Source organism: Diadema setosum, chromosome 4 (genome assembly GCF_964275005.1).
Source record: "Diadema setosum chromosome 4, eeDiaSeto1, whole genome shotgun sequence".
Classification (NCBI taxonomy): domain Eukaryota; kingdom Metazoa; phylum Echinodermata; class Echinoidea; order Diadematoida; family Diadematidae; genus Diadema; species Diadema setosum.
The window spans coordinates 998,368-1,025,070 of record NC_092688.1 but is presented as its reverse complement, the minus strand read 5'-3'; the positions used below and the strand labels follow the sequence as shown (position 1 = coordinate 1,025,070).

Here is a 26,703-nt window from a genome sequence, read left to right as displayed (position 1 = left end):
CTATGATTCAGACTGTAGTGGTACAGTGCTCACCCGTTAATCGGGAACCACTTTAGCGGGAACCCCGCTTATGTGCAACAAAACTTAATGCAACAAAATTTTCACGTGTTATTTCCACCGCCTAATCGGACCCATGAACCGCTTTATTGGGACAAATCTGGCTGAAACACTTCCATTGTCCGTGTATTAATGTCTAAAAATAATAAGTAAATCCTTAGAAAAAAATTACAGGGACTTGATTTCCTTGAACCAGAAGGATTATTTTCTCACTAGTTCCCGATAGATTATGCCAACTGCAGTCTAAACATTTGCCATTAGACAATGAGATGTAGCGCAGTAGTGGCGGTCTTATTCAGCGTCATTTTATCATGCGTCGTCAGTTTCTACTCACACACTGTGATCGAGTCCACTGATCTCACCAGCCAGCCAGCTACACACGTAGCTGAGAGACTGAGCTCACATACTTGGCTTCATGTTGTGCGGTTTGCACGGGCCAATACCGGCCATTGCTTCAGCGGTAGCACCGTTTGAATGGGAGAAAAACGTGTCTCTCGACCCCATGCGATTAAGCGGCGAGCACTGTACATGTATTTTAGAGATATTCTCTGCAGCAAAAATGACATATTACAGCAGTTTACTTTACAAGTCTGCTATTATTTATTTGGAATAAACATAAAGGGAAAAATGAAAACCAAAGCTTTATCTGACATAAATCGGAACAAGAAAATAAGTAAAATACCCATGACATACATGTACACTGTAATGGCAAGTAATTGTTCAGTAGATTCTGATAGAGAAAATATCTTTGACAGAACCAAGGAAAATGCATAAAAAGCAAGATGATTTACTGTTTTCATTGATGCCATGAAGTTATGAAAAAGTAAGATGAGCAAAGAAGAATAAAAAAACATATACACGTACAGTGTATGTACATTATCAAATAAAAAAAAAAAACATTATTAAAGTAAAGTATAGCCAGCAATGTAAACAGTGTTTGGCGTCATACAAATCTTTAGCCTTCAATGAGCCGTCAGATACATGTTCGAAGTTTCATCATTTAAAAAACTAAACAAAACAAAACAAAACAAATGACACAAATATGATTTCAGTCTAGTCAGTCACATTCATTTTTGTTTTCCATACAATTTAAGTCATATTCATTTCAAAATAATCAGTTCGACTGATCGTAATTCATGCATTTCTACAAACTTGTTTTGTAGAATGTGTCAATTTGATGGGTTGCCGTTAGTGGTTTTTTTTTCCTGAACAACCTCTATACGCACTTAAAATATATAAAAAAAAAAAATATGCTGAAATAATGAAGAATTTATCGATATTTTTTATTCTTGCCAAAAAGATGTGGAAGCCTGCAAGAAACACCAGACATCACTGTTCTCAGAATAGACAACATGATATGAAACAAACAAGCCATGAAATTAGGTTCAGTGATTTTGTGATAACAAGTGAACAGAACAGCTTTCTTCCCTGACTTTACAGACGATACGAATAAAACTGCAGCACAACATCGTTCCAAAGCTTCAAGGCCAATCTCCACATGATTACAGTAAACCCAAAGGAAACAGGAAAAGAAAGAGAAAAGAAATAGAATTATAATTATCTGCCCAACCAATGCTGTGACTGTGTCCATACTGATAAATACAGTCAGCTCAAATAGTTTGGAATATTTAAAAAAAAAAAAAAACAAACAAATGCTACCAAGACTAAACGATTTTTCTTGTGATAATCTGAAAGTTTCTTTGCGTTCCATTATATCTACAAACTCTGTCAAACAAAATACTGATTCAACAAAAAGATGCCACTAATCTTGGAGTGTGTGGTGAGGGGATTTCAGCGGTAGTATAACTTTAAAATATCATAAAGGTGCAGATCCTTTGGTACTCGAGCACAAGTCTTGTTGCTGAGGAAACGTTTTCTTCCTGTTGAAGTTTAAAGGGATGGTACAGTATTGGTGGAGATGAGAATTTGACTTTTAACTTTTTGCGAGATACCAAGAAAACACTAAGATATAGTACAGAACATACCATTTTAAGAGGAATTCAAAGTTTATTCGAAGAAAATTGGGTTTGGAATGACTGAAACATCCAAAAACAAAGTAAAACAAAGCAATCGTAATAAAGTGTGGGTCCCACACTTTATTAGAATTGTTTTTGTTTTTTTATATCTTAGTCATTTCAAAACCAATTTTCATCAAATAAACATTGAATTCCTCATAGAATTACATGCTCTTTCATATTTCATATGAGGTTTCTCATCATCTCACCAAAAAATGTAAGAAACCTGAAATTAGGTCACAACCAAAACTATACGATCCCTTTCAACATTACATAAGTAAACAGAAAGAAAAGATCCAAGATGAAGCCTGAAACTCTGAGGTGACTGAAGAGCTAAGAAGCTGTGCTAAGACTTTTTACCTTGTGGAGGAGTCTGGTGTCTATTAACCCGTCGAGGATGGTTTGATTTTGCTACAACATGCATTTCCCATAAATCACAGCAAAGCTTAGAATTTTCTCTACGATTTTGCTCACTTCATGCCTGGCATACAGGCTTTTAATAAAAAATGACTACAAAATTATGGTTCCAGAAGTGCTAGAAATGCACTGCATCTGAGAGGAATGTAGCACACAGGAGATTAAGGCATACACAGGGTTAGAAATTCTCTTCACTCTGCTGGACAAAAAACAAAACAAAAACAAAAATAAGTCAGGCATTCCATGATACTTAGAATAGTGGATCGATCCCTCGTCAGAATGTTTTCCTTAAATCCATGCCAGAGCTGGTCCATGTTGCCCGCCACTCATCCACTCCCAGTTGGCTGTGACCTATGACCCAGCCGGCTTGACCTAGGTCATGGAGGAAGCGAGGAAAGGTCGCACTGCAGATCTGATGTGAGAGTTGAACGACATCCCAACAGTCCTCTGAGTTCATAACAGAACCTGGAAAAAAAAAAACCAACACATAGTATGGAGCTTTAAAGGGACTACAGTACTGGTTGAGGTGAAGATTCAGCTTTTAATGTTTTGCAGAATATCTAAACTATGCTAAAAAGCAAACAATTCTAAGGGGAATTAAAAGTTTATGTGATGAAAATTGGTTTTGAAATGACTGCAATATCCACAAACAAGGTAAAACAAAGAGATCCTAACAACAGTTGTGGCCTGTCACATTTTACTAGGATTGCTTTTTTTTATATCTCAGCCATTTCAAAAACAGTTTTTCATCAAATAAATTGTGAATTTCTCTAAGAATTACATGACATTGTTCTTTCATAATTTATAAGAGGTTTGTCATTATCTCACAAACAAACACACACACACACACACACACACAAGAAACTGGAAACCTACAGCCCTGTCTAAACCACCTGCACCATCCCTTTAACCCGTTGAGGACGAGTCCCGAGTATACTTGGGCAGGTGTCTATGGGAAATGAGTGGTATAGGAAAATCAGCCCATTTTCAATGTTTCACATTTACCCATTTCCCCAAGTCTACAATATTATTGATCTAGTTGTACTGTGTATTATATTACATGACTTTATACACTCAAACACAAACTACAATGTACTATGGATTATAAAATCACTGTTTTAACAAAGTATCTGGACAAAATGAAAAGGAGAACATTTCTCAGGCAGAGGCTGGGAAAAGAGAAATGATTAGGTATCCACATTTGAACAAAACACAAAAACATTCAGCTGGAAAGACTGCGAATCACAAGCTTGCTATTTTGGGAACTGTAATTTGCAAAATTTGGCTTCCTTCAGGATATAGACATGGTAAAAATGGCAACAGTCCACTCAGAGAAAACCACTCAGAGGTTTTATGACTTCTCTATCTATAGTCTTGCCACTGTCTTCGTCATGGTCATTAAAAAAAATAACAACCCAAAAATAAAGAAGCTTGAGGCACTGTCTATAAACAGAAAGTTCCATGATTTCAGTAGAATAGCCTTGACAAAACCATTTTTCTTTACTGGCAGGACCTTTTTCACTGCTTCTGCTCTCTTAAACCCGTTGAGGACAGACTGATTTTGCCATAACACGCATTTCCAATACACACTTGCCTGAGTATTCTGAGTATTCTCGGGACTCGTCCTCAACAGGTTAATCAAAATGTTGGAGAAGTGTTTAGGGATTTTTTTTATTCAGTCTTATTCAAGCAGGGTAGTCTCCTCAGTTTTTCAACTGTTTGCAAAGGAGCCAAGTAAACAAATGACTATTACATAATAAAGCAGGTGAACTACAAGTCACAGTCTATCATGTATTCTAATCTAATAGTTTTTCTCCAAAATCTGCGCATCTTAAGCAACACAGACCTTTTTTTTTTTTTTTTTTTTTTTACAGAGTGCAGCATTCTCACAGACAGAATGTTGATTGCACGTGTTCACTGTTGAATAGCCAAGTTATAGGGAAAGCTGGAGATAGGCCTACAAAGGCACACTGGAACACTTTGTGGTTTAGTGTGCTTGAGATCTGTGCTTCAAAACATTTGAGATGGAGAGAGTTAGATATAATTATACATACATACATACATACATGTACATACATACATACAGACAAACAGACAGACAGACAGACAGACCTAGAAATGAAGAAAAAGGAAGAACCCTATTGGTGCACATCCCAGAAATTCCTGGTGACCCAACTGGGTTGCTGAACCCAAATCGCATTTCTTCAGACCATCAAAGCAGAAGTGGGATATGAATATGTTTGATCATGGAAGATACGTTGTAACCCACAAAGAGAATTTAATGTAGAAACTCTCGCTTCATTTCTAAAAGTATTATAGTGTCAAATTCTGAAATTCAAGAAGTGTAAAAAGCACCCCCAGTAAATCTCATCTCTCTCTGTATTTATGTATCTATTCTATGTTTTGTATGTATTCATGTATCTGTCATCTGTGTATAGCTATCTATTCATCTCTTTTGATATTCATCTTTTACCCTTTTGTTGGTTGAGAGAAATTCATTTCTATAGGACAAAGAGCAGCTGCCAATACATTCAGGAGGTTTGAAGGACGATCTATTCAGCTGATAATTAATTTCTGCATCATCTCACCTTTCTGAAGAATGGCTGTAAGGTCCCTGTATAAACCATGCACAATGAGATAAGATCCCTGTAAGAGAAAGAGAACAGAAAAAAGGAATCACATAACATTAACTATGAATTTATTAGCTCAGTCTTTATTTTCAGTCAAATACTTACCTTGATTCTTTTTTTTATTGCTTCATCTCCATTCTTCATCTTGACAAAAAAGCACAAACAATACAATCTCACAGACACACACTCAAATGCACACAAACAGGCAAAAACAAAAGTTTTACCAGTAATAGGCAAAAATAATACTTCAATATAAATGAGAAGCAAAGTAAATGTCTCAATATTCTGTCCTCCTTGTTAAACATTGAAAGCGTTTTGCCCTTAAAAACCCACATGAAACAATTAAGATTTTAAAAAAATACATCTCCTTCCCCCCCCCCAAAAAAAAAGGGAGAAAAAAAAATCATAAATATGTATTAAACAAAGAAGATAGGTCGTCTAAAGTGCAACATTAGTGATCTCTGCAACAGATTGACAAATTGCTCTACATTGACTAAATAATCAATCAATTTTGGGGGGCCTATTTGTGAGCTGCAATGAAAACATCTTGAAGGAAGAATTTCATGAATTTGAATTAGTGATCTTTCAATGATTACATGTACATCGAAGCAGATTATCAAATCTCACAAGGGAATGCTTGGTACCTGTACCATGGACTCTGAAGAGACAGAGCAGCCTTTACCACAGTAACTCAAACAGGGCTCCATTTAAGGAGATGAGTGTTTATTTTTTGACAACAATTACCAATGAATCACATTATCTGCTATGAAGCAGACAACTGCCTATTCTATCTATAAGATCAGGGTTTGCACTCTTATCATCTACTGGTTTAAATGGTCCAAAAAACAATGTTTTTGGTGTTTGTTGGATCAGGACACTAACAATTTTGACTGTGATATTTTGCATTCTTGTGATCCCTACAGCTGTTCCGAAATGGAAATAAAAACTAGTACATGTATAGACTAGTACAAAAGAACGATATTCACTTGTCTTTTCATATTACTTTAGAAAGATCATTGAGGTGTAATGCAAATTTGACTGCATAACATTACTCATGCAAACTGCCTCCTTATGAAAAAAATTGAATAAACTTGTCTTTATTTTTTCTTCGAGTGGCTCATACAGCTTGCGACAGCTCCTAGGTTCAGGGATGTCATTGCCATGTTGAACTGCAAATAAAAGTTGCATTCATTCAAGCGGCTACAAATGTATGTCTCAAATAATGGAAATGCAATGAAGAATGCTTTATTAGTTTTGAAACACACGAGTTCGCTGTATAGCACAGGGATGTGTATTGTGCTGAACGAACAAGACTTTCATGCACTGCCGCCTCTGAGAAACAGCTCTCCACTGCCGATTTGATTACATAGCATTATCGCTGCAGCAATGAATGTCACTGCCTCGGTTGCCAGCCATAAATAACTTGATTTCAGAACTGCCCGACACCTGGGTGCTGGTAACACAGGAGAGCCAATGATCTGATCTTAAAGAACTTTGCCCTTGGAGTCTGTGCAATTCCAAGCAGCATTTTTAACCCTCTAGGCTTTTCACACTGCACAAATATTTTCATTTTCAAAACAACAAAACTCATTATGATTGACAATTCGATTAGTTACCAATTACGATGCAGGACACACGGCTCTTTGTCACATTTTTGCAAACGCACTTTTTCTTGCTGGAAGGAAATAAAAAATGACAGGATGTGGGGGGGGGGGGAAGCTACCATTGTTTATCAAATTATTTTCCTTGCATAACTGAATTCCTTTAGGGTATTCAGTACCATTTCTGACCAACTCATGTAGATGCAATTTGTATAGAGTAAAATAAGAAAACAACTTGTGGCTTTTTGTGCAGAAAGCACCCGTACTACGTACCCGTACAACTGTACTACGAAGCATTCGGCTTTCAAGTATACATTTACGACAAAAAAAGACTCACATGGATTCAAACATAACTGCATCAAAATCTATGATTAGAAATATATTACAAGGTAAAAAGTTATTTGATTTCATATAACAACTTTAAAGTAAAACACCATCAAATATTCCAGAAAAAAATAAAACCTTGCTATTTCCTGTCATATCTGTCCGTAATTGTGACCTTCAATCACAAAACAAACAAAAAGTCGCCAGACATGGATTTTTATTTGAGGACAGATTCTTAAAGAGCAGACTCTAAGCTTTTAAATGACATGTAACTCATATCAAATGGACTCTCCTAACCTATCTAAATACTATAAAGAAAGTGCACACTCTGGGAAAGTGCGAACTGAGAAAAGAGGATCTGAAGTACAGAGTCTATTCAAGCACTTAATCTTTACCTAGCCGTGCTAGCTGTGCAATGAAAGGGACAAAACACAGGATGTAAACCACCGGAACAACAACAATGAAGGGATTATCAGATTAAGCTGAAATTAAGCATGTTCTATTAACACATCTACTCATGATTAATGCAATCTTTCAAAGCAGCAGATTTATCCTTTCAAAAGTTATTAGACTTGAAAGTGAAGAGTGTGTAAAGGATTTCAAGAAATGAAAAGGGGACGCTAAGACATACCTGATCATTCTATTCTCCCAAAAAAATGGGTTTTAGAAAAACTGCTGAAAACACACTTTTCCATTCATCTTATGATCCCAAACTACAGAATGATGTAGAAGAAGAACAACTCTTTCAGAAAAAAAGGAAAAACTCAAGATTGACTTGGTTGATCCATTTCACGTTTTTTGAGTCCTCACATGAAATCAAGGGGTGCGACTTTTTGTTCGTTTTGTGATGCACGGTCACAATTGTTACATTTATGCCTTTTTGATTACAAGCTTAATGTCTCTCCACCGAAGATTCTCAAACTGTAGAGAAATTTCTAAAGGCATGATATTTTCAAACAATATTTGAAATGATGAACGTGATAAATGGTAACATAATCTCCCATCTTCCATGCCACTGGATGGCGGTTGACCAGTGATATTCACAAGTTTTGCTCACATTACTCCTTCAAGGGATGGTACAGTATTGGTGGAGATGAGAATTGGGGTTTTAACTTTTTGCAAGATACCAAGAAGACACTTATGATATAGTACAAAGCATACCATTTCAAGAGGAATTCAAAGTTTATTTGATGAAAATCCGGTTTGGAATGACTGAAACATCCAAAAACAAAGTAAAACAAAGCGATCATAATAAAGTGTGGGTCCCACACTTTATTAGAATCACTCTTTTTTGGATATCTCAGCCATTTCAAAACCAATTTTCATCAAATAAACATTGAATTCATCATAGAATCACATGCTCTTTCATATTTCATAAGAGGTTTCTCATTGTGTCACCAAAAAATGTTATAAACCTGAAATTAGGTCTCAACCAAAACTGTACAATCCCTTTCAGATCCTACAAGGCTTATAACTGATTCATGTAAAACATGTAAGAGCACTAAGGAAGCAGAGACTGCTCTCTGGCAGCTGACAATAATACATTGCAGATACTGGGTTTGCGGTTCACCATGTGGTAGTCCTGAAAAGGACTGTTGGAAGTAGAGGAGGTAGGAGATAATCAGGACTACCACATGGTGAACAACAAACCCACTATTTGTTATCAACACCACCTTGCAAACTTCCTCCTTCAAAGATCATCTGAACAATACATTAACCCTAAAGGGGCCGGGCTTTTTTGGCTATGCTCAGACCAGGAGGGTGGGGTGGGGGGGGGGGGGGGGGGGGGGGTGGGGGGATGGATTCCGCCCCCCCCCCCCCCCACCCCACCCTCGAGATCTCGGCCATCGGTGGTGCGATCGCGATGAAATTTTGCATGCCTGAGACCCACGTCATAATCTACAAGATTGTGTCATAAGATTTTTTGAAACAATCAATTTCTAATTTTAATTAATTAATTATGCAAATTAAGCTCAAGATGATATTTTAGCCTAATTAAAAGCATTGAGAGTCTAATTTTTGATCTGTAAATCTGTTTTAGCATATTAAACAATTGTACATCACAAAAACTTCCAAAACTCATTTCAATTCTTAGGTATTTTATTGTTTTCAGAATTTCTTATGGATTTCTTTGTTTTTCAACTTTTGTTTTTTCTGTTTTTTCATTGGAAATTGTCACTGACCACTTTTCTACCATTACTAGCACAAAATTAATCAATGAAAGTGATTAATTGTAAAAATAATCAGGTTTTTATGACAGAACACTGTTTTCCATAGGAAATGTACACAAAATCACAAAATTGTGCCCGTTTTAGGGTGACATTCCGTTACAAAAATGGGCGTGGCTTCGCAAAAGTATGCGCGGACGTTGCAAATTTGGTCTCAAAAGTTGCGCGAGACTTGAACGAAGAAAGTCAAGAAGCCTCGCGACGAGGCCTTCTCGCGTTACAAATCTATAGCGCGAAACGTCGAGGGGGGGGGCGGATTCCGCCCCCCGGCCCTTGTAGGGTTAATACTACTGAATTGCTAGCCTTTCTCTTGTTTTGTTTTTCATCAATTTTCTGGCCTGCATACTTTTTGCGAGGACAGAAATGAAATACCGTACACAGCCGGCAGCAACTTCACACCCTACTTTAATCTGCTAGAATGAAATGACGTCAATCACTAAACAACCTTCCATTCCATTATCAACACGCATGGCACCCAGCAAGCTGGCATAGGAGTGAAAATCACTACAGCGTTCAATGGTAGAATGGGGTGGAGTTGGTTGGCACACACCATCAACACCCCCCCCCCCCCCCACGGTTCTTTAGCAATAAATTGTTAAAACTTGTAGGTGTGTGAGCAGTTTGGCAGCTAGCTAACCATCCCTCCACCGTTCACATGACGTGCAGCAGCTCCAAATGGTTCAGGACAGACTGATTTTCTTACAACACGCATTTCCCATAGACACCTGCCTGAGTATACTCAAGACTCATCCTCAACAGGTTAATCTTTTTTGTGGGGAAAAAAAAATTCTACTATCATCACAAGGATAGTAAGCAGGTACTCTCCTGAAGAATGCTGTGAATATGTTTGCAGAAGACATGTTGACTAAAACTGAAATTATATGTTTTCTTCCCAACCCTTTAGTACACATATCCTGGTATTTTTTAATGGTATTTTTGCATTCATTCCTCTTCATTCATTTATTTGTCTTTGTATCAATTAATTCATTCACAAATTAATTAATTCATTCATTCATTCGTTCATTCATTCATTCACTCATTCACTCATTTACTCATTCATTCATTCATTCATCCATTCATTTATTCATTCACTCATTCATTCATTCATTCATTCATTCATTCGTTCGTTCGTTCATTCACTCATTCATTCATTCATTAACTTGTACTGAGGAGGAACAGAATGTGAGTCTGCTAGTCTGAAACTGGTCGTCACATAACTCAACATAACAAGTGAAGGACAGTCAAATGTTTTAGATGTATCACCAATTCTGCATAGGATGAACAAAAGAGGGAGCTATACTACATTTCAATTACCAGCTATCAAGTCTGTGGAATCGCTACACTTCCTTCCTGCTTCTTTATTTTTGATTTAGGGTCATTACTTAGAGTGCCATTGATCCTGAATTATGAAATGAAGGGGAAAAAATCAGACATGGAGAAACAAATCCACAATTACAAACCAGGGCCATGCTGTGCCTTATATAATACTGTACTAACATTCGAAGCCACAGAGTTTGAGCATAGTCCCTGAGTGTTTTTACTCACACATCAATGTGATCAGTAACAAGTCTACAGGTCTTCAGTTCCTTTTTCACCATCTTCCTTTATACAACTGCAGAATTCATGTTCTAGTTCCTAGTTCAAAACCAAGCAGGATTTCCATTCCATTCTCGATAATTAAACATTTAACCCTAAAAAGATGGGGGGGGGGGGGCTTTTTGGGCCCCCCTCGACATTTTTCATAATAAATCTGGAACGTAAAAATCTTGTGGCGCGACATTTCATGACTTTTTTCTTTAAGTCTTGCCCAACTTTTGAGACAAATTCGCGACGCCGGGGTACGCGGTTCTGAAGTTACGCAATATTTTGTAAGTGCATGTCAGACCCGAAATTGCTCAAAAACGTGATTTCATGTACAAATCCAATGCAAATTCCGTTTCTGACCAAAATTCATAAATGTATCATTATTTTTACTTTAACTAATCAAAATCAATTAATTTTATGTTCCTTATGATCGAAATAGTGCCGCAAATGATTTCCATTGAAAAAAACAATAAAAAAACGAAGTCAAAAACAATGAAATACATAAGAAATTTTAAAAACAATATAATATGTAAGAAAAACATTTTGATACTGCCATTTTTTTAATGTTCATTCAATAAGAATCCTACACAGAGTACTTAAACCAAAAATTAGCAGTTTTGGACCTTTCATTACAGATTAAACAGCCATTTTTTTTCATTCATGCATAAATTAGCATAATTAATTTATTAAAAATAAATTTGAATATTTGTGAAATAATTACCTATTCAGTTTTGTAGATTACCTTGTGGGTGACGTGTGTGCCAATTTTCCTTGCGATCACACGGTCAACGGCCAAGATCTTGGGGGGGTGGGCCCCCCCCCCCCAGTCCTACGAGGCATCAAAATAGCCCAGTCTTTTTAGGATTAAGCTATGATATGATGAATAATTGAGCCAGTTTACAATACAAAATGCAAAACAATGTCATAAAATCATATACTTGGAAGAGAGAAAGATAAACTGCACATTACAGAATAGTCAATATTCGATCTAGGGCTCTGTATGGCATTAGTATACTACAATGTATAAAGCAAGAAATATTCATGGCATGAAATCTGCATGACTCGGGACCTATGGCCTCTTTTGCAGCATGACATTTTTGTGAATTGCCACTGACACCAAATGATGCCTCATAGCATAGAAAAGAAGTGATACGTGCATTTTAATTTTGCAGATCTTGGCTCTCTTGAAATTTGCAAAATCAAAACACACATGAAAATTTCTGTTTGACAGTAAACGGCTGTTACAGTAATGCAGAAAATACAAAATATCATCTCTCTCTTTTTTTCTTTTTTTAAACCAGTCAGAACGACGTCGTGCCGTCTCAACTTTGTCCAGTCACCATGATGATTCAACCTTGTGTTCATACTTGGAATATGTGCAGTCTCCTTTGGCAACAAGATAGGAGGCAAATCAAATTAACTTCAAGTATCCTATCAAACTTTATTGCTATCCCGTAGTGTGTCTATCAATGCTGCAAAACTGCATGTTTTGCAAGCCAAGGACTTAGACAGGTTTTGCAACTACATATGTACCTTTTTTATACAATAATTTTATTGTTAGCATAGAACATGCCATCAGGAATGATATCATCTTTATTTCTGCAGCATCAGGTGACCAAGGTCACATGACTTCTCATCAGTAAGTAGCTGACCAATCACTGATTAGTACTCCAAAACAGCTCCTTACTCAATCATCTCAGGGTTGATTAGACCAGTGTCAAAAATGAAGCCTTGCTTATCATGACAATATGTGGCTAGGTCTGATTATTATATTTCACGTATCTATAATAGTCATGTGTAGTAACCTCCAAGCTAAATATGGGGGTAGGGGAAAAGAAGCAAGATACAAAACAATAAAACAATATACCCAAGATATCCTAGAGTCTTAGAAATTCTAAAAGCTGGGTGCATAATTTTCAAATTTGCATCAATTGTATTGGAGGAATTAAATGTGTAAGATTTTGACTTACCTAAATATTACATGATAACATTGAACCCATAATTTCACTACAATTGTACCAGTGAATGATTTTGTTGAGTGGGAGTAAGAACTATGAAGTGACATAAACTGTAAGAATCCATGTTCCACAGCGATCTAGAAATACTGGCTACACTATGATAAATATTCAGCAAAATAACCATAGAAACAGAGTAAAGACACCCTCTGTAATTTAAGCCGTTGAGGACAGGCTGATTTTGCTACAATACAAATTTCCCATAGACACTTGCCCGAGTATACTTGGGACTCGTCCCCGACAGGTTAAGATGAATGAGGAATAATCACAAACCAAGCACACATACAATAAAAAGAAACAATCAAAATGTTCCCAACTAATGGCATGATATAAAATACCCAGAGTATAACACAGACACACCCAGATGAATCAAGTATTTCTATTCACTAAGCATACAAATACACACCATAATAGTAGAATCAATTACAACTTACAAAATACAATCAATTACAACTATACCAAGGCAAAAACATATTCTTTGTCTTCTCCATGCTATTATATTCATGTTCTCATCTTCATGAATCAAAGTTACTATTAACAACATCATGTTCTCCCAGTTACTACTGGCATATACACAGCATAATGTTACAGCTGTATGTCCAAGCATTTGTCACATCTGATTTATAAAACCGAATGAGTCCAAGATTAACCTGTTGAGGACGAGTCCAGAGTATACTCTGGCAGGTGTCTATGGGAAGTATGTGTTATTGCAAAATCAGTCCGTCCTCAACGTGTTAAGGAGGTACAATGTATGTGAATTACTACAAAGTAATGTAGGTCCATGATCAAACCTAGTAATCAATTACACTTTATAAACTCAGCAAAGTGAAAGCCTCATTTCAAGGGGATTGCCGGTAGTATGTATTCTGAATGTAGGAAAACACATGGTAGATCATAGGAAGACTTTTACATACACAAACAAGAAAAAAAAAATACTTTGCTATATACTGTATTTAATACACACATACATTGTACAATGTAGTATAATATGACTGGAACTTAATATAACACTAAGTAATTTTATCTTATTGCAGATTTTCCCTTCCCCTTTCTTTTAAAGTACACATTCCAGCAATCTTTACTCATCGCATGACCTTTCATGTGGTAAAAAGATACATACATATATATCTATACACACTGCAGATATATATTTTTTTAGTTTGAAAAAATTCTCCCATTATTACCAAGACAGATTTTTCATCAAATTTGATAGAAAATACATATATTGATGAATGCTGGTAAAGTACAAGGGATGGATGAAGCCTGGTATATCGGAACAAGGTGTGTCTGAATAGTGGGTCTTCAGCCATTTGTTGGCTAGAGATAATCATGTAGACATACAACGTGTACTCCCTGCATGTCTGTCCTTGGTATGTCTTACCTGATAGCCTGCTTGTGGTTGAGATAGTGCCTGCATGATGATTTCAGCCTGAAAGCAAGCCTTGATGATGTCTTCAGATGAGGCAGTGTGATGAACAACAATGTCGATGTTACCTGCAAACAGTGGAGGCAGAAAAAAAAAAAAACAGGGCCTCCATAATCTCTTACATTGTACGTATCCTAGTTTACTACTCTCTGCGATATATGACTATGTTATGATTTTCAGGTTTTTATGTCGCCAAAAACCTTTGCTGTAAGAAATCTCAAGAATCTCAATGAGAATCTCACTTCTTATACATCTTTTCTTACTTCAACAATTCAACAAGTTTAACAATGAACACATACATCTTGGATGATATCACTCTGGCTGTGATTTTTTATGCAATTTGCTCTCATTCTTTGAATAATTAAATGCTTAGAATAACAAGTAAAAGAATGAGTCAAGTCCTCCCTGCTATTTACCATGAATTGTGCTTGTGCAACGCTCTTGATGCTGCCATTTCCTTGATGGTATTTCATAGATGCAGAAAACTGAAATGACATTGCTCATGTCAATTACATAAATTAAATCTAGTTATTTCCACCTGAGAGCAAATAATCTTTCCCATGTATATCTTACACTGAGGGAGGACAATGGGTTGTTTACTCTCCAAAGGCTATGCAATGGCTTTAATCTCTTCAGAAGCCATCAATATGCAATCTGATGCAGTTGCTTTTTTTTAAACTGGTCTCACACATTCTATACATTCTTTACAGTGCATTTCGACATCATGTTCATATGTGTGGCTTTTACTGTAGAAATGGAGATAGATTTAAAAAAAACAAGGAGTTGGAGGATTCCTATTTATTAAACGTACCTACAATAACTATTAAATGAAATGAGTTAAAGCTCAGATGATATACAGTTCAGCCAGCGATCAAGTTCCCCCTAGATCGCGATCAAGGGCGATCACTGATCGCCCATGATCGCGATCTAGGGGGAACTTGATCGCTGGCTGAACTGCATATATTAATAATGAGGCATTTACCTTTCTTCATGTCCAGCTTGAGTAAATAACGCTCCTGATCATTTGCTTGTAAACAAGTCTCAAATTCCCTCATACTGATATTGAAACAAATTAGGAAAAAAAAAAGAAAAAGAAAACAATTAACTAGTTCATTTTTGGGGGGTGATGAACACAAGTATGTGTAGTGCTCTTTAACATAATGTCACAGTGATGGTTAAACTTGTCATTATCACACAATCACTGCAATATTTGAGGGCAAAATAGACACAACCCTTCACTGGGATAAATAGAGTGCTCAAGGTTATCATATTGGCCACTCCTACCTCTTACTTTATCAAAAGTTGAAAACAAAACACAACTGAAGGAAAGAGAGAAAGAAGCACCAAAATGCAAATTTCATGCAGATTGTATTCATCTCAAGTTTTGCTCTGTTATACCAAAATAAGAAACTTGTTCATTTCTTCTTCTTGTTTTCACTCACTGTCATTCATTCATTCATTTCTTTATTGCTATATGTCAGACATAGAAATTTGGCTTCCACTGGCATTATTTATTTTTATTGATTTATTCATGTTTTCTTTTAAAAACAATACAGGGTAGGCACATTCAGTTTGCTGAATTACATTACATTACATTACATTACATTACATTACATTACATTACATTACATTACATTACATTACATTACAACAAAATGATCATGACAATACAAACACATTTTACATCACAATTACATAATTACATCTATGATGAGCACAATGAATACAAACAACACCCTACAACTCTATTACAAATACAATATATCAACTCTTTATAACCCTATATAAATCAAACTACTTCAACCGTTCTCAGCCCCCAACTTTAAATTTACAAAATAAATAGCTTATATCAGAAAATTCAAAATAACACACACACACGCACACACACACACACAAATGACTAACATGAGTCTCAGTTAGCAATTGTCATAACAACCAGTAATAGCAAACATAACATAACTAAATAAACCCTCTGATATTCCCTATAGGGTTAAGTATGTACATCAAATCACTTCAAACATATATATTTCAACATTTGTACAATATATACCCAAAACCCTTTGCTCCCATTTGTACAATATATACCCAAAACCCTTTGCTCCATAACCCACACAAAAGAAGGAGAGGGAGAGAGGGGGAGACAGAGACAAACAGAGAGGGAGAGAGGAAGAGAGAGGAATGTGTAATGTGGAATGTGTTCCCTGGAGCACGTATGTGCACATGAAACAAAACAAAACAGAAACTCCACCCCCACACAATTCAAAAATGTCAAACTATGAGTTACAAACAAAAACTACCAACATCATACCGGTAAATATTTTGATCAAAACAATAATGTCAGACACTACCAAATATACAAAATGTGAACAGCAGCTATACGGCTGTTTCAAAAATGTGAATTACAAACAAAAACTACCAACATAGGCACCTACCAATAAACATTTCAATCAGAACAATAATGTCAGACACGCCATATATGTCTTCTGGAAGCTCGTGGGACAGGTACAAAGTGTGTTTTATTTGTTCACATGTCAATTGTCTTCCTACACGTATCTGCGTGGCAGATCCTGTTTGGCACATGCTTCAAATATTTTTGAGTGGCTGCATCGAACATCTAGCAAAGGAAATAAGCCGGTTGTGACTCCATTCTCTTGAACCTCCTTGTTCATACCCTACACAACACCCAGCATAGATCAGTCTGGCACAACAGACCAGACTTTTGGAATGCCTTACCAGCTAGACTCCCTGACAACAGAAACATCACTGTTTCTCTGTGTTTTTTTTTTTTTTTTTTTTTTTTTTAATCTATAGCACAGAGATGTAATTCTGTTTTGTTTGAACTTGAGAAATTGAATAAAGTTCAAACTTTCAAAACACCACCCTTGTATACTCTATGGGAAATGTGTGTTGTAGCAAAATCAGTCTGTAATAGTCATTTACAACAGGTTTACATAACTCTTTCATAATGCCAGCAGACATAATCATTCTACCCCTCTGTAAATATAATAACCATTTTAAAAGTGCAAGTCAAATCAGGTGTATCGGCTGAAGTTATGCTTCAATTTGGGAGGCTTTGAGTAAACTCACGTTTTTACCACAGTAGAGAAGGGTGAACCTATGTGGATTTCAAGTGGCTTTACAAGTCCTGCAGGAGAAGGAATAGAGAGAAAGAAAAAGAGGGAGAAAAAAATACACATTATATATAAGCATTCAGGGACTTTAGAATTTGTTTTGATGTACAGTTCGACCTCGATTATTCGGCCATGTCGGGACCGGCGCTCATCCGGATAAGCGAATTGGCCAGATATGGGAGACACAATGTTAATGTACATAGCTGCCGTCCAAGCTGACCGATCACGATATGGCCTTGACTGCGCCGCGATTTACTGACAAGTTTTCCATCCATGTTCTTATGGTGAATTTATAGATCATGACTGCTTACTTTTACGATGATAATGTGGTGTGAATTTATGTTAGTTCTGTCGCGAATATTGCAGGTAAATCGTGTGAGTTTTGTAGAAATTTTAATTGAGTTTAAAGTCACCGTTTTTTTCACAATTTTTGGATGAAGAAAAAAAGTCCTTCACTGCATGAACGCGTCCAGAGAATAGAGATTTCCAGATAAAAGGAGGCCGGATAATCGAGGTTGAACTGTATTGTGGCCAATAACTCAACTTACCATACAATGGACAAAGAGAATTTTACTGTAACTCACCTACCCCTCTCCCCCCCTCCCCCCCCCCCCCCAAAAAAAAAGATGTCTTTCTAGGACAATTTAGTTGTAACAGACACAACTACAGCATTCACAACTGGTGAACAAAAGATTATTAACTGTGAACTAACCATTAATCCGATGAGGTTATTAGAATCTATAAAACCATCCAACACTAGGAAATAGTCACATGAAAGGTCTATAAAGAAGTGAATATTTCTTATTCTTTGTCCTGTCAGAGACAACCTTTGTACCTTGCAGTCTGGGGTCCAGTTTCTACTGCATTTGTGTTTCATCACTGTTTAGTTTATCAATTTGTAGCTAATTCACAACTGGTGAACAAAAGATTATTAACTGTGAACTAACCATTAATCCGATGAGGTTATTAGAATCTATAAAACCATCCAACACTAGGAAATAGTCACATGAAAGGTCTATAAAGAAGTGAATATTTCTTATTCTTTGTCCTGTCAGAGACAACCTTTGTACCTTGCAGTCTGGGGTCCAGTTTCTACTGCATTTGTGTTTCATCACTGTTTAGTTTATCAATTTGTAGCTAGTGAATCGATAGCAAAAATTTTTCTAATAATGGCACGAAGGCTATACACATGTAAATTTCCTGCATAGCTCAAACTCAACTGTATACTACAAACTAGACTTGTGAGTAACTATGAGGATATATGGATGCCATAATAGGGGATGCCAACCTATAGCAGACCATAAGGTATACTGATGCACTTAAAAAAAAAACAAACAAACAAACTAAAAACAAAAGCATCTGTTGAAGGCAAAGAATGTAGAGTGCTTAAAAACAGAAAATTATAAATAATACTTTTCATTGTGCATTGTATTTCAATGTTTTAAAATATTATACATTTCATTTTTAAATAATATTTTCTGACTTCAGGTGAAAAGGAAACATGATGAATTGTTATAAATGACAAAATTTGATGTGGACTCACTCCAGACGACAGGTTCCTTTTTATTGACAGACTCTGGACCCAGCAAGCTGGGCTGGGAACTGTGAAGATAATCCTGGGACAGAATGTGCAGTCTGGTCTGGTTTAGGGTTTCCATGACAACGCATGTCACTGCCCGGTAGTTGGCATAAAGATGGCCACCAGTGCAAATGAGGAAGAGACACCAGGTCAGCCTGGTGAAGATAATCAAAATCAGAAGAAATCACAAAATAGAGATAAAATGAGGGATACATTGTGCTAACTGAAAAGTTTAAAATTAATAACTGGTGGGTGCCTATCTTGTAGAATCATCCATTGACAAGAATAATATCAGGCAAAGAGCCCAAAAGGGATAGGGAAAAGATGTTGTCTTTTCGATGGTCATTTTCATAATTGTCAAATGTGAGGTTTGGAACATTACAAATTTTAATTTTCTTGATTTTTTTTTTCTACCCCTAGATAAATAATCAACTGTGAATAGCAATTGTACATGACAGGACAAGTTTGACAGGATACAGGTTCAAATTCAAAATTCAAATCAAATTCAAGTTCAAATGTACATTTGTACATGTAAGTTCCTGTCAGCTTCTGTTACATGGATATCATCATGATCATTTACAGAGAAAAAGCTTTTTTGATCATACGGAAAATGTTAGGCAGGGTGACTGTTAACAAATGTAGGCTCAATTCAATCTTGTTTAACCTGTTGAGGATGAGTCCCGAGAACACTCGAGCAGGTGTGTATGGGAAATGCGTGTTATAGCAAAATCAATCTGTTTTCAATGGGTTAATGGCTGCCATGAATCTTACACCTTTCCAGCCACTGGGTAACAATTTCCTCCCATCTAACCCTCGTCACAAAGATTTTTTTTTTTTTTTTTTTTCAGTAGAATGTCTTCTTCATGAAAGGGAAAGAGCATGACTACTGTAAAACGACGAATGTTCGTGTGCAATTTTAATTGCACAATTTTTGCGAGAGCCAAGATTCGCAAAATTAAAATGCATGCAAAAGTTCTTGTCTACTATATGCACTGAATGTTAGAGGCAACTCGAAAAAAATTCATGCCGCAAAAAAGGCAGTCGGCTCCAATTCACTGACATATCATGCCACAAAAATATTTTGTTTTACAGTATGGTGTGGTAGTGGATTTATCTCTGTCAAGTATAAAGCCCTGCATGATGAATACTGCCCTCTGCTGCTAACAAAAGATGGAAGGATGATGATGTATGTTGGGGTCTGTGGCAAAGTAAGAAGTACTACAGAGATAAAAGATAAAGACAAAATGTGATAGGACTGAGGTGTACGAAGCACAGACTTACATGAAATTACCCGCAGCAAGGGGAGTGATCAGTAATCCCATCAGCAGAGCAGCCAGGTTCACCAATGTCTCCTGAAAACACAGATAGATTGTCAACATTTCTACAGTGAGGGGGAATTAAACAACATACTGTACCATACCTAAAAAAGAAAAAAAAAAATTACTACTGTCACCTCCGCAATAACTTTAGAAATTGTGAATCAATCCAAACTTCATGGTATGAAACTACAAATTATTACCCATATCTTATACTAAACCCCATCCGATTTGCTTCAGTGGTCAAAGAGAAATGAGGATTTTTGTTTCTTAGAGCAAGTCAGGTATCCCTTCCCTCCAAGTTGTGTCCACTGTGTTCACACATTATGCAGTTCCAAGAGCACCAAGTGCTAATCTTGGAAGAGTCAGACTCATGACATGCTTTACAACTATCCGCATTTTCTCTGTGACCACTTAATCAAATTGACTGGGGTATTCTGCAAAATATAGGTAAGATGTTACATTTTTAGACCCTGAAATAGCATTCAGACAGTATAACCATATTGGAAGTTATCAAGGCAAAAATTTGATTGTAATTTTTTGGGGGACATGCCGTATTTCCTGCATGATTTCCATTTTTTTTTTTGACAGACTTTTGAATAGATCTACTGTAAAAGTGGAAATTTTCGCGATGTTGAAATTTTCATGCATTTCGCGCAACCAGAAGCTAGAGCAAAAATAAAAGCACGCTAATATTTTTGCGTGCCATATGTTCCAGTAGTTTATGTCTTGATTCCGCGGAATTAAAAACATGCGAAACTCTTCTTACCCGGACAAGCGCGTAAAATTAGTGGCGCGAAAATATCCACCTTTACAGTATACTTAACATGTTGAGGATGAGTCCCAGTATACTCGGGCAAGTGTCTATGGGAAATGCATGTTGAAGCAAAATCAGTCTGTCCTCAACAAATGTCCAACATCACAAGTCTTGTCTGTATAAGCCATTATGGTAACTTCACCACCAAGAGGTAAATCTCCATGGAGGAACTATTTCATGTGACTTGTATTGCAAGCCTGCAAACAGGTGCAATGCATCTGTTTGTTAGTTCCCATGAGCTACAGATTCACATTTGTCTGGTTATAGGAAGTTATTGTGGCTGCACTACTCCATTCAAGAGCAGAGAAATGTTATTGTTAACAGCATAGCCAATAATGATGTCTCTTCCATAGCCCTGCTTCGGTGGCATCATGCACAGGAAACTTGGCCCACTTGACATTCACTATCCACAGAGATATTTAAAGAGAGCACATTCTTCTTTTCCTCATTCTTCTTCCTCCTCTAACAAACACGATGGCTCATCACAGCGGAAACCATGACAAAGATTCACTTTCTTCCGAATATTATAGACATTTTCCCTGTGTAGTAGCAGATGTATGCAATAAACAATGCGCAAGCAATGGTTGCCAGTCCGCACATTTCTACACAGAAGTTGCTGTCACTATTTTAAGCTGTTGAGGATGGTTTGATTTTGCTACAACACGCATATCCCATAAACATGTGTCCAAGTATACTTGGGACTCGTCCTCAACGGGTTAATAACTGCCATCTGTGAACATCTCATTGCTATTTACAATCCTCAGAGGCAAAAAAAAAAAAAAAAAAATGGCTTGCAGTTTCAAGCAGTCTACAAGAATGAACAGTGCTCTTGGTGTGTATGTCTGTGTCATAAGGTTGCTGTAATTTTTCTCTGGCAGATGCCTAATTGTACTTACAAGTGCATTCACAGAGGCACTGTATATGTATAATATAAGATTCTTAACTGCAGCCATTAAGCCCTGAAGGACGGGCTGATTTTGCTACAACACGCATTTCCCATAGACACTTGCCCGTGTATATTCGGGACTCATCCTCAAAGGGTTGAAGACCTGGTAGCAAGGGGAATACCATAGAGCTAGTCGTAGTTGATGTACCCTGGTGGCCAGCGAATGAAGATCCATTCAGTGGGGCCAACTTTGTATCTTCCCATAATACCTGGGGCCTGTTTCATAAAACTTGTTATCAGTGACAACTGCCACATTTCTATGACAAATTTGCTCTCAGCCAATCAGATGCAAGGATTTCAGTAGTTTGTCACATCTATGACAAATTGTCACTGATGACAAGTTTTATGAAACGGGGCCCTGGTCTTAACTCGTTGAGGACAAGTCCTGAGTATACTGGGGCAGGTGTCTATGGGAAATATGTGTTGTAGCAAAATCAGCCTATCCTAAACGAGTTAAGAAGGAAAGATTCCTAGACACTGATAGTAAGAAATTGCCATACCTGACTTCCATCCTTGGCTGACACATCTGCCATGTTGTTCCTCCTGGCCTGGTGCATAGTGAGGGCAGCTCTGGTGGCGCCTCCAGCTACACCAACCATGGACTGGGGGAGGTGGCAGGGGCAGGGGGAGAACAGAAGGGGAAATATTCATGAGTGATTGGAAGAGAAAGGGGAGAGAAGAACAGATGAAGACAGGGAAAAAGATATAAAACAAATGAAAGATGTTACAGTGGAAGAGAAGTAAACATGAAGGGACAGAAACACACACACACACACACACACAGACAAAGAGGGAGAGAAAGAAGGAGACATGAGGGTATGTTGTTGAGAGATTGATAGAAACAAAAGAGGAAGACATAGAAAAGGAAATGAAACAGAACAGTGACAGAAGGTAAAATTAAACAGGCAGAAAGAGAGACAGCTGAGCCAAGCCGGGTAAAAAGAGAATGAAAAAATAAAAAAATAAAAGAACAGAAGCAGAGGAAGTAAGAAAGGAAAGATGGTGACATACGTATGTTGAGATAGAAATGTAAATCCATCAATCAATATTCAATCAAAACCATTATCCACAAGATATTTCTCATAAAGCTACATGAAATGACAAATAAATGCAAACATTGCATGTTTTTCAATGAACTATCTTTAACAAAGAAAGACAAACACATTTCTGTCAGTAAGATCAATATGTCCAAGATTCTTGTGTGAATAGCCTGAATGTGATTGAAGTACACATATCATGTTAACTTTGTATTATATCACCTTTTAATTTATATCGGTGATCTGTTTTAAATTTTGTTGTCAAACATTAGATGGATGGACATTTACTTTGAAGAGACCATACCTTGAAAAGAGAAGATATGCAAGCTATGAGGATGAAGAATTGTGGAAAGAGGCCGGACACCAGCTCAATGAAGATTGCTGCATCATTCATTATATCAGCAAACAGCCTGTATACGGAAGAAAATTTTGTATATCACATCTCTACAGTCACATGATCATTAGATTTAATCACCAAAGCAATACATAGAAAGAAAGAGTGAAAAAACAAACAATTACATAAAGCTGGTGATGAATTCAGAGCTAATTGATACAATTTGTCAACTTTTCTCCAACTGTTTCAAAGCTTTTAAAGGCTTGTGAAACCAAAGAGGAAGTTGGCTTTCCTCCACATGTGCATTCCAATATATGTGTTCTAATACTGTAAAAGTGAATATTATTTACACTTAGCCAGGTATGAGTTTCGTGTGTTTTTAATTTCACAGAATCAAGACATCAACTACTGGAACATATGGACAGGAAAAATATTTGCATGCTTTTATTGTCCCGCGAGTTTCTGGTAACACAAAACTTTCAACACAACGAAAATTTCCACTTTTACAGTAATCAATAAAACGTGACCCGTTCAAACAAAAGGATCCGAAAGTCAAGGGAGGTCGAATTTCTGAATATGACATATTTTTCCCTTACTCTTCAGATTCATAAAAGTATTTGGTTGAGGAGATATTGATGATTTTATGAAACCATGTCAAGCAGTCCAGGATATTAGCGTTTCAAGAAAACCGCCTTCAAAGTATTCTTTCTGATACAATCGTGATTAAGGGGAGGTAAGACAGTTTTCCCCTTTTCAGAAAGTCTGCTCATAGTAACCTCCGCGATGTTCATTCAAGCTTAACGCCAGCCATCTACGCACGACCAATCACTTAACAGGATGCCACGCACTGACCAATAAGATCACTCCCTCGTTGCCAGGGGCGGAGACTCGATCTGCGGTACTAAATCCAAATCTTTGGACATGTTTCTGCTCAGCTGAAAGTCAGAAAATCATGGCCCAGAAAAGCGCAAATTTCTTGCCTTTACAATGTTTATCTAGCTTTGAAATTTCAACAGATGATATATGAAACATTAGACTCCAACATTACGGCAAAAACAAAAGTTCAATGTTTTTGACTGATTTCCATGATCAGACTTCAAACTCAATTTCTTTTTTTTAGGCTCAGCCATCAGCGATTTTCGAATCCTTTTGTCGTGGCGGGTCACATATCATCTTGCATATAATAGTAATGATACTACAGCAACACTGAAGTCTGCATGGTATATACATACCTCCATCTCTTGGCATCACTGTCTAGACTTGATCTGCCATGTAAGATAAAGAGTAGGACATTACATCAAAAGAGGAAAAATATTTAATTAGAATGAGAAACAATTTAGCCAGCTTCCATGTCAGTCATACACACTCTGGCCCTTGGGTAGCAACCAGGTAATTGTGCTATCCAACATCAAAAGTCAAAGGATTATTATTTTTCTTCCCATCAAAGGGGTGTTCAAATTGGCAATATTACTAGCATGTCATTTTACAAATACGCAATTTTTGCATCAAAAATGGTACTTCACCGTAAGGTAGCCATCATGGCACAGATTGTGTTTTATTACAGTTTGAATTACCCCATCTTCTGTTGGCCAGAGGACAGGGATAGTGACTGGCATTAGAGTACTGGTGTGTTACTTCTTACCCTCTCTCTTTGCTTTTCAATCTCTGTTCTATTGTAAGCAGTGTGTAAAATTCTTATATATTGGTAGTCATTAGTCTATCCAAACACAAAGAAATTTAAAAGATACAATGCTAATGAGATTGGTACACAAATGACATTTTTTAGATGTGACCCTGCATCACAAAACCACCAAGTCACAAGACATGATTTTTTTTTTGATCAGGGTAGATTCTAAAAGAGCAGACTCTAAGCTTTAACATGATGTTTACTTCAATACAAAACTTTCCAACCCTCTTCAATAATGATAGAAAGTGCACACTCTAGAAAACTGTGTTCGGTACTCAGAAAAGAGGCTCTAGAGTTAGGGTCTATTTAAAGGCATTGTTTAACATTGGAAGAGGTGATTTGAAAAACATTCGAGATATCACATTTGATGCATATGTGTAGGTCAGTTGTATCACAAAACATCCTATATACCGTAAAAAACATGGTAATAAAGACTAAAATAATAACAGATATCACTATTTTTCCCAATTAACCATAACTGTAGATGATTTAGTCTAGAAACATTTTCATCATAACTATTGTTCACATTTTGTATATTTCACAATTATACTAAATATTGATTATACTGATTCAAACTTTTACATTGGTTGTTTCTATCTCTAACTCACATCTGAACTATTTTGAAGCACTAAAGCTGGGTTTTTGTTTCATCTGCAAATGGTAAATAATGCCTTTAAGTGATTATACAATTCACCAAGCTGTGGTCTCTGCAATGAATAGAACAAAGAGCAGGATGTAAAAACTCCATGGCAGTCACAATGAAGGGATTATCAAACTAAACTGAAAGTTTGTACATCATTAAGTACATTCTATTCAAGGCCAAAACTAACTTCCAATACAATAGCATCATCCTTTCAAAATTTGGTAGAGTTGAAGAAGTAAGTACTTGACAGGCTCCTCGTGCTGTGAATCCATAAATCTGAGAAAGCCTATGTCAGACTGAAATAAAGTGCTCTTGAAAGAAACTGCAAAAAATATAATTTCCCATTTGTTTTATGATCCCAAAGTCTAGAAATACATTGAAGAATTAGTCTTTCAGAAAATATAAAAAACCTAAAATAGACTAGGTTTTCCCTTTCCACATTTTCTTGGTTTGTAAGGCACGGTCATACAGCACAGTGAATTTCTATGCGACACTACGAAAACTGTTTCCTGCAGCTTTGTTAGTCTGTCTTGCATCCACTACTATAAAACAAACAAAGACAGTTCATGATACAGTGTATATTATATTAATATGAAGGTCAAAAATATACTCACCCTTGATACCAAGCAAAGACGATTCGTCCAGTCATGCTAGTTCCATCTGGATACAAGATACCAGGACAATGACATCAAATTTGTGAATATACCAACTTAACTGGAACATCTATAAAATTAATAATGGTAGGTAAGTTCATACTCAGTTTCTATCATCAATCAACACTTTACATGCCTATGAACTTAGCTGTAAAAGCTTAAGTCACTATGGCATTCCTATAGTCTCCTCTTTAACCACTCAGGTGTAAATGAGGCTCAGTCCAATTTATTGGCCATGGTGGCAGAATGTGATCAGGTAACAA

At 36.7% G+C, this 26,703-nt stretch overlaps 1 protein-coding gene across 1 annotated transcript in view; it reads right to left on the bottom strand.

Annotated features, from left to right (window-relative positions):
- Positions 1-2,192: 2,192 nt before the first annotated feature.
- LOC140226739 (RUS family member 1-like) overlaps positions 2,193-26,703 on the bottom strand; it is a 29,516-nt gene continuing 5,005 nt past the window's right edge. Inside the window, exons 4-14 of the mRNA XM_072307171.1 lie at positions 26,402-26,447; positions 24,690-24,722; positions 23,428-23,533; positions 22,587-22,688; positions 20,289-20,359; positions 18,972-19,162; positions 17,385-17,442; positions 15,280-15,353; positions 14,253-14,365; positions 5,078-5,135; positions 2,193-2,954 (exon numbers count right to left, since the gene is read on the bottom strand). Coding sequence (XP_072163272.1) covers positions 2,764-2,954; positions 5,078-5,135; positions 14,253-14,365; positions 15,280-15,353; positions 17,385-17,442; positions 18,972-19,162; positions 20,289-20,359; positions 22,587-22,688; positions 23,428-23,533; positions 24,690-24,722; positions 26,402-26,447 — 1,043 coding nt within the window. The 3' untranslated portion in view covers positions 2,193-2,763. The remainder of the gene's footprint in view (positions 2,955-5,077; positions 5,136-14,252; positions 14,366-15,279; positions 15,354-17,384; positions 17,443-18,971; positions 19,163-20,288; positions 20,360-22,586; positions 22,689-23,427; positions 23,534-24,689; positions 24,723-26,401; positions 26,448-26,703) is intronic.